At 49.9% G+C, this 9,284-nt stretch overlaps 1 protein-coding gene across 1 annotated transcript; it reads right to left on the reverse strand.

Annotated features, from left to right (window-relative positions):
- Window positions 1–90: 90 nt before the first annotated feature.
- On the reverse strand, window positions 91–1,014 carry LOC146436758 (olfactory receptor 8U9-like). The gene has a single exon (XM_085063887.1). It carries the CDS (start codon window positions 1,012–1,014, stop codon window positions 91–93), a length of 924 nt encoding a protein of 307 aa, XP_084920013.1.
- Window positions 1,015–9,284: the final 8,270 nt, after the last annotated feature.

Consider the following 9,284-nt stretch of genomic DNA (forward strand, 5'->3'; position numbering starts at 1 on the left):
TGAATATGTCCCTCTGAGATATTTAACAAAACTCCCAGGATATCACCAGCATCTCCATTTTATTTAGTCATTATGTTACAACATCCAAGCTTATTTTGTGTCCCTGAGTCTTCTCAAAGCCTCCTTCACCTCCTGGTTCCTCAGGCTGTAGATCCAGGGGTTCAGCATGGGGGTCACCATGGTATAGAGCACAGCAGCCCATTTATCTCCTGTTCTGGAGGTGTGTGACTTGGGGATTAAGTACATGAAAATCAATGCCCCATAGAAGGTGGTGACGGTGATGAGGTGGGAGGCACAGGTGGAGAAGGCTTTGTGCTTGCCCTGGGCTGATCTAATGCTCAGGATGGTGGAGATGATGGCCACATAGGACACCAGGACCACCAGGAGGCTGGGAACACCGAGCAAAGATGCTAAAGTCCTCAAGATGATGAGGCTGAGGATGTTGTCAGAGGTGGAGAGTGAGATCAGCACAGAAATGTCACAGAAGAACAGATGGATGGCACTGGAGCCACAGAAGAACAAGCTGGACATGCCAATGGTTTGTACCACACCATTGGTCAGCCCCAGGAGGTAGCACCCGGTCACCAGGCGGAAGCAGCGCTCTGGGGACATGACAAGGGGGTAGAGCAGGGGGTGGCAAATGGCCATGTATCGATCATAGGCCATCGTGGCCAGCAGAGAGCACTCACTGATCACTAAAAAGGCAAAACTGGACACCTGAGCCATGCACTCAGCATAAGTGACTCCCTTCTCCACCAAAAAGCCAACCAACATCCTGGGGGTGAACACAGTGGAAGTGCAGAGGTTCACAAAAGCCAGGTTGCCCAGGAAATAATACATGGGGGAGTGGAGCATGGGACTGACTCTGATCAAGGTAATCATCCCCAGGTTTCCCAGGATGGTGACAAGGTAAATGAGCAGGAACAGCAGGAATTGGGCAACCTGAGTCACTGGGTCCTCGGTGAATCCTGCCAAAATGAACTCTGTTGCTTGGGTGCAATTCCATCCTGACATTCCTTCAAAGGGTGTTCTCTCTGTGAACTCATTGCTGGACATTTCTTCCAGGAGGAAAACCCTCTTTCCAGTGGGATCTGCTTGAAGACAACCCTACAGGATCTAAAGTGAGAGTTTAGGTACAGATCAATTAGAAAAACCTGGGCAGAAGTCAAGGCACAGTTAGGGAGAAGCTGTTGGTTACACAACTCTGAGTAGCTTTACACTGGTGCTGCCTTTAATCCCCTGTGTGTGTTCACTCTGGGACTTTGAGATCATCCAGCACAACCTGTAACTTGGAGAACCCCAACAAAACCTGTAAAAGACAGCACAGAATTGATTATTCATCCTTGGTTGACATCTGCCAAACACCTGCTTTGTCTGTCTTTTCTACAGATCCCAGAAGTGTTTGGGTTGGAAGGGATCTTGCAGACCATCTCATTCCACCCTCACTCCATGTGCAGGGACATGTTCCATTAGACCAGGTTGCTCCAAGCCCCATCCAACCTGGCCTTGAACACTTCCAGGGATCCAGGGGCATCTAAAGCTTCCTGACTAATGAAGCCTCCCCTCCCTCCTGGACACACTCTTTTGGCTCTAAAAGGTTTTCCCAGCTCTTTACCCTGGTCCTGCAGCCTTCAAATGAAAATGTGCAACACCCAAAGCTGAACAACCTCCTCCTGAAAGCATTTTCTTGGGGAAAATAGTTTAAAAATCACCTTTTGGATGTGCCATATATCAGCAATGGTAAGATCCACAAGTGTTCCTTACAGGAAATATTCCAGTCCTCATCCAGGAGCCCTTTGTGGTCAGTGAGGAGAAGTTTCCAGAGCAAGCATTCCAACGGGGTGTCCTCACCACACACCTGCTGTGCATCACCTGGATTTGGTGCTAAACCCAGAGTATGATGAGGAACTGGAGCCCAGGAGCCTCCAGGTAGGACATGAGATGAAAACTGAAGGTGTTTCTTCTTGGCAAGAGAAAACAAGAGGAGATGGGTGGCTCAGCATGCGCTGTCCTTGCTCATGGTTCTCCAGGATGATCCTCTCCTACATCTCTGCACTCTCTGCTTTCCTCCTGATGCTCTTGGAGGTGAATGTTAAGTGCACCTCCCTGGAACTCCGGAAAGGAGTCTGAAAATATACCCTTTGTCAGCAAACACCTTTGTTATTCCATGCAATTTGGGGATTTGGGGACTCTTGGAGCCCCAGGAGAGTAACAAAGCCCAAAGTGGGTTGTTATCTCTTCTCTGAGATTCTGAATTTCAAGGCAATTGCCCAGAGGAGATGATCTCACCTTGAGGTAGCCACAGGGCTTTGGGGTTCCCCAGAGCAACCACAGAGCAACACCGTACGTGTTGTGTCCAATTGTTGTGCACTTTTGGAGATTTTTCAACTCCACAAATGCCATTTTTGGCCTTGTAACACCAGGGAGCTGAGGGGGACCTCACTGGTGGGGCACAATCCCATGGGAGCTGGTAGCCATCAGCAGTTCCAGGCACCAGAGATGATGAACCACCTTTCTACCCATTCTAAATTCCTTATGCCCAAACCACAGCTCACCTGTCCCATCTCTGGAAGTGTTCAAGGCCAGGCTGGAGAAACCTGGTCTACTGAAAGGTGTCCCTGCCCATGGCAGGGCTGTGGAACAAGATGAGCTTTCAGGTCTCTTCCAAACCAAACCATTCCAGGATTCCATGAACACTGGCTTCAAGAATCCAGAAAAATCACAGAATATGCTGAGTTGGAAGGGATTCACAAGGATCACAGAGTCCATCTCTCAGCCCCACACAGAACCATCCCCAAGAGTCACACCATGTGCCCAAGAGCATTGTTCAAATCACTCCTCTGATCTCTGCCAGGCTTGGTGCAGTGCCCACTGCCCTGGGGATCCTGTTCCAGTGCCCAACCATCCTCTGGGGGAAGAACCTTTTTCTAATATCCACCCTAAGCCTCCCCTGACTCAACTTCAGGCCATTCCTCTTCTAAGCATGCTTCCCTGTAAAATAGCCAATTTCATCCCTTCCTCCTTTATTCCTTGTATACAGTCTCACAAAGAACACCACTGACCTTCTGTAGGATATTCAGTGTCACATCCCTGAGCAGCCCAAGCAGACATATCAGGGTTGTGAACAGTATTTCACAGCCCTTGTCACAGCCAAGCACTGGAGAGCCCCTGCCAGAACTGGGAATTCCTTTAGGTGAATCCACCCACAGGCAAAGAGGCTTCTGACTGTGCTGGGACAGAGCCCAGCTTGGGCAGTATGCAATAAACAAGATCACACAACTTCCAGTGTGGGAACATCTGGCTTCAGCCTCCTCCTGGGTTTCTCCCAAAGCCTAGCCAGGGCTCAGGGAGCATCCCAGGGAGTTGCCTTAGACCATGGACCTCCCAGCAAGGCCCCAGGGCTGATTTCAGGGCCTTGCCCAGCTTCTCAGTACAGAAAGGTCAATACATGTTTTGTTAATGAGCAGATACTGAGATCCTTGCAGTAATGATCCTGTACATTTCATTAATGAGAGAACACACATACAACACCTAGTTTGAAGGTTCACCCAGAGCTCAACTTCAGCTCAAGGCTGTTGCTCAGGCCTCAGTATTTCAGTAAGTCACAAGCTGTTTGAACCGCTGCAGAAAGCTTGCTCACATCTGCTGTGGAACCACACTTCAGGCAGCATTTCCTCTGCCCATCCCAGAGGATAATTAGCTGCCATAACAGAGTAATGACTGATCCTGGAATTACAGAAAGCAGGCAGAGGAAGGACGCTTTTACTTCCACCCAGAAAGTCAAAGGATAGAAAAAAATAATTAGGTGTACACCTGAGCAATCTCCTAAGCAGAACCAGGACATAAGATGCCAGTCACTCTTGACTTCCAAGGCAGTGCCTGGAGCTCTGGCACTCACCTTTAGTCCTTGTCTTGGACAGCAAGGCAATCCAAGGGACAGAAATCCAGGCTCCTGCTGCTTCTTCAAGGAGCTACCCAACAGCACTATTCTGGCTGAACACAGCAGCAAAACCAGCACACCCTTCCTTGGGCAAAACTCAAGCTGCTGTAAAGCTAGGAACACAAGACAACCTTCCCTTTCCACTGAAGGATATTGATCCAGCTCTACTGACATGTGGCCAATTGAGACAGCAATCTGTAACACCTTGTGAAATCAAATCACATGCCCAGATGTTTTCCAGCTTGTGTCATTCAGCTCCTCACTTACCCTTCATAGTCTTCTGACAAGTGTATGGCAGATTCTTTGCTTCTATCAAAAATATTAACATCAGCATATCTCTAGGTTTCAACAAATCTCTCATCAAATCATTTTGTTTCTTGACACAAAAACCTCATGTGCAAAATGTTACCATGTTTTCCTATTCAGACTTATTTGGAAGTTTTTAAGAAAACCATGATCTCACAGGAACTCAGAGAAACTCTCCCAACTCCATTTGCTGCTTCTCCTTCTGCCTGGGCCCAAAGATATTCTGGGTCTACCTTTGCCAGAAACCTCAGGAGAAAAAAGTGCAGTTATTGCCATGAATAATTGCCACAGGCTTTGGGTTCACTGCTGAGTTACATTTCTATTATATTCTGTAAATATAAGGACAGAACTGTCACCCTGCTGAAGCTGATTTGTCCATTCTCTGCTCTGCTCTCACAAACCTGTCGCTTTTTTGAGACACACATAATGAGAAACACACTTGTAATCCAGAGCCATAAGAAGTAAAAGGTTTTTTATTATTCTCTGCTGCTGCTCTTATACCTCTTCACGGTTACCATGCTTATTAAGATTGGCTGCTAGCAAACAATGACAAGGCAGTCAAACAAACAATGACCATCCAGGCAACAATACATTTAGCCATACAAGCAAAAATATAGTTGGCGACGTATTATATGCAAGTTCCTTGTACACACTTCATGTTCCATAAGAAGAACATCTTCTCCTGGTGTGCAGAATATTTTCTTTCATTGATTATCATCTTGGCTTTCACTGTGGGTTTCATTGTGGCTGCAAAATCTCACGGGTAAATTCCGACTGGTGTGAGGCAGGGCTGGGATGTCACAGGGCTCTGCTGGCCCACGGCACTGTGAGGTCACAAAGCCATGCCTCAGCTATATAAGAGGGGCCAGCAGGCGCAGCTGCCAGTGCAGTCGCGATGCTACGCCCTGGAGCCATGAGCGCCGTCGGTGTCGTCATGTCTGCACTTTTCCTGCTGCTGGCTGCTGTGGCTATCTGGTGGGCCGTTGGCCACTGGATGCCACAGAGGCAGCATGGAAGTATCACAAAGAATCGTAAGCATGCTGGGGTTCTGCCCAGAGGCTCACGGAGAAGCCGAGGAGCCCGTGTGGCTCCCAGGTGCTCCAGGCCTCGGGTGACCCCTGGCAAGCGGCCACGTGCTCCCACCAGCCCCCTGGACAGCCCCTGCAGCTGTGGCCCCTGCCTGGCTGTGGCCCAGCAGCTGCAGGAAATGATGCTGTTGCTGTGGGCATGCAATGGGACACGTGAGCCACTTTATTCTGGGATGTGGAAGGTGTTGTGGGCACAACTGGAGAAGCTGGTGAAGCGAGGCCACCTGCCCTGCTGTGGCTCGTGCAGCTCCTCCAGAAGCCTCCGTCGCTTCAAGAGGCTGCTCACACCTAGGATCTGCATCCCTGGGAGAGCTCCCACCCTTTCAAGGATTTCCTTCCATCGGAAATCCTTCACCCACAAGAGAACATCAGGCTGTCAGAGATCTGCCATCCTGCCGGGAGCCTCCACTGCCTCTGACAGCCTCCAGCCATGCAAGAAGCTCCAGCCCTCCGAGAACCTCCCTCCTTCCAAGGGGTTCTCTCCTGCTGAGAGCCTCTCTGTCTCAGAGAACAAGCATTGCTCTGAAGGAATTGACCTTCCAAGAGCTTCCGTTCTCTGGGACAGCATCCAGCAATCTGAGAGCCTCCCTCCTTCCAAGGGGCTCTCTCCCCCTGAGAGGCTGCCTATCTCAGAGAACATGTGTTGCTCTGAAGGAATTGACTTTCCAAGAGCTTCCGTTCTCTGTGACAGCTTCCAGCAATCTGGCAGCCTCCCTCCTTCCAAGGGGCTCTCTCCCCCTGAGAGGCTGCCTATCTCAGAGAACGTGTGTTGCTCTGAAGAACTGACCTTCCAAGAGCTTCTGTTCTCTGTGAAAGCTTCCAGCCTGCCGAGAGCCTCCCTCCTGCCTACAGCCTGCCTTCCTCTGAGAGCCTCCCCATCTCCGAGAACCTTGTTCCCTCTGAGAACCTCCCTGTCATCAAGAACCTTCCTCCTTCTGAGAACCTCCCTGTCATCGAGAACCTTATTCCCCCTGAAAGCCTCCCCGTCTCCGAGAACCTTCTTCCCGCTGAGAACCTCCCTGTCTGCGACAACCTGCATCCCTTCGAGAGTGTCTCCGATTCCAAGAACCTTCTTCCCTCTGAAAATCTCTCTGATTCCGAGAGCCTTCTTCCCACCGAGAGCCTCCCCGTCTGTGAGAGCCTGCAACCCTCTGAGAGCCTCGACCTTTCAAGACCTTCCACACCCTCCGACAGCTTCCAGCCCTCTGAGATCCTCCCTCTGTCTGAAAGCCTCCCCGTTTATGAAAACCTTCAGCCCTTGGAAAATCAGCACCTTCCAGGAGCCTCCGTTCCCTCAGAGAGCCTCAGTCATCAAAGCCTCCCTCCCTCCCCAAGGCTCAGTGAGACCTGCTGGTCTGAGTACAGCAGTTACTCCATGGACAGCTCTGCCAGCTCCCTTGGAGCCAAGGACATCAACCATCCCGGCGCATTCCTCAGCACTGACGTGGCCTGGGAAAGCCCAGAAGGAGAAATGGCAGCGCAGCCCGATCCTGTGAAGCATTCTCAGGAGGAGCAAGTGGTGCAGCAGAAAGTATCCTGGAGCCCCCAGCTGTCACCCCACGGCTCCCAGGACGCTGTGCCAGCTGTGCCAACTGGGAACACTCCTTGCTTGGTGGCAGAGACGAGCCCCAAGAGACCCAGGAGGTTTCTCCATCTCCGGGAAGCTGCCCCAAGACGGCCACCAAATATGAGGAATGTGTATGTGGTGGCAGGTCAGATCTGAGGAGCAGGAGGTGTTAAATAAATTAGGATTTTCCCCAAGAGCTGTGTGAGTGTTTGCACTGGTCTGGATTTGACTGGGATAGGGTTCCTTTCTACTCAGTAAGTGGCACAGAGCTGGGTTTGGATTCAGGATGGGAATGTGGTGGATAGCACGGGGATATGTGGTGGATAGCACATTGTTGCTGAGCAGGGCTTGCACTGTTCTGGGCTCCAAAGTGTCCAATGGGTTAATCCATGTTTTTCACTGGGACGGGTGGAGTGAGTGTTGAAGACAGAGGCAAAGAATGCATGAAACACCTGTACTGTGTCTCTGTCCCTGTTTGTGAGGTGACTCTCCACACCCTGGAAGGTGCTGATGTTATTTCCACAATGTTTTTGCCATTAATATATTTAAGAATACTCTTTTTTCTTGCCCCACATTTGTAGCCACCTTAATCTCCAGCTGAGCTTTCACCACATCACATTGCTCCCTACACTTGCAATCAGCATCTCTGTATTCTTCTTCTGACCTGCATTCCACTGGGTACACAGCTTCCTTTTCCATCTTCTTTCCCAGAGAAGATGTTTGCTCAGGCAAGCCAGCCTTCTGCCTGGCCTGGATGTCTTCTGACATTTGGGAATTGCCTGCTCCTATGCCCTTGGGAGGTGACGTTTCAAAAGTGACCAGCACTGTTGGACCCCAGCAGGTGCAAAAACATTTTCCTGGAGACCTTGCTTCCCATTTCCCTGAGCAGCCTGCAGTGTGCTCTCCTCATTCCCAGAGCTGAGGTTTTGCTCACACTTTTCCTCTTGTCAGAGCTTTGAAACTCCATTTATTTGTAGTCACTGTGACCAAAACAGCTGCCCATCCCCCTTGGCTAAGGGCACCTGGGACTGAGATGGAGGCCTGGCTCGAGGGGGCTGTGCTGGAGAGTTCTGGGCTGTGGGGGGCTCCCTCCTCACCCAGGAGGAGGCTCTCTGGGGAAGAAGGAGGGTCTGGCATGAGCCACGAGGCCCCTGGCCAAGGGATGGTAGCAGGGGGTCTATCTGTAGCAAATGCTGTCTGGGAGGAGCTGTGGGAAGGAGGGGATGTGGGGCTGGGGATGTCACAGAGCTCAGAGAGGGTGTCCCCCCAGCCCAGCAGCCAGAAAGCCCCTGGCACACAGCAGGAGCCAAGTTTCAGGTCACCAGGAACAGCCCCCTCCCTCACCAGTACTCCCAGTGATTCTCCCCAGTCGAGCCCAGAAACACTTCAGAGACTGTCAGAGAAGTGGGTATTTGCTTTATTCAATGCACCAGGTGTGGGGGAATTTTCTCCACCAAACACACACACACCAGTACCTCCAAAGGCACAGTGTTATAGGTAAAATCAATGAATGTTCATCGCATTCCCCAGGATAGGAGTGGTTATACAAATTCCTTCCCGTAAGTCATTAATATTATTAGCGATCTCTTGTACTCAATGGCAAAAGGATTCCTTTTGCCCCCTTTATCTTGATAAGATTAAGGGAATCCACAAGGCCAGAACTGTTATCAGCCTTCAGCCCAGACAGGGCCATGCTGGTGGAAGGGGCAAAAGCTCAAAGAAACAAGGATGGTTGAAGTGCAAATAGATTTGGGTTTTCTATTTGACCACTCCTTTCTCACCTGTACCAGCTCACATACCTTGTTTAGTTCATCCAAATAGCAGACACTGTAGCTGGGTTGAGTATAAGTGTACAAGCTGTGAACAAAATTGGTATTGTATAGCCCATAAATGACAACCCTGGTGCCTGCCATGCTGCCGTAATTCCAACTACCTGAGTGGATCCCGTGATCGCTGGCGCCGAACTGAGATTGTAACCCTGATTTGTGGGTGGGAATTAGCCATACCCACTGGGTGGTAAACAGCAAAAACAGAGTGGGAAAACACAATATCCTGGGTAAAAAAAGGAAAAAAACACCAGCCTAACAGCTGGCTAGATACTTGGCACTATTAGCATAAGAATAATGTAACCTCTCAAGAGGCAGCAGGAGATCATTATCAACCAAACAACACAAAATATGTGGCTTCCTTGTCTAAAACACCCCCATCTAAATCATCAAGCATGGGTGCTATGCAAATGTATTGAATGCTCGAGTAAATGGTATTGCTCTTCAATGAGGAAACATCCTCTCTGTCTGAACTGCAAAAATAATAAAGAACAAAGAGACCAAGAAAATATGGCAGTAGAACAAATTCTGTGTGGGTGGGAGTTATTCGTATCTGA

Source organism: Lichenostomus cassidix, chromosome 5 (assembly GCF_008360975.1).
Source record: "Lichenostomus cassidix isolate B80296 chromosome 5, HeHo_3.0, whole genome shotgun sequence".
Classification (NCBI taxonomy): domain Eukaryota; kingdom Metazoa; phylum Chordata; class Aves; order Passeriformes; family Meliphagidae; genus Lichenostomus; species Lichenostomus cassidix.

Bases quoted from the DNA above. Each gene is read 5' to 3' on its own strand.
- LOC146436758 (XM_085063887.1), bottom strand. From the start codon at position 1,014: ATGTCAGGATGGAATTGCACCCAAGCAACAGAGTTCATTTTGGCAGGA.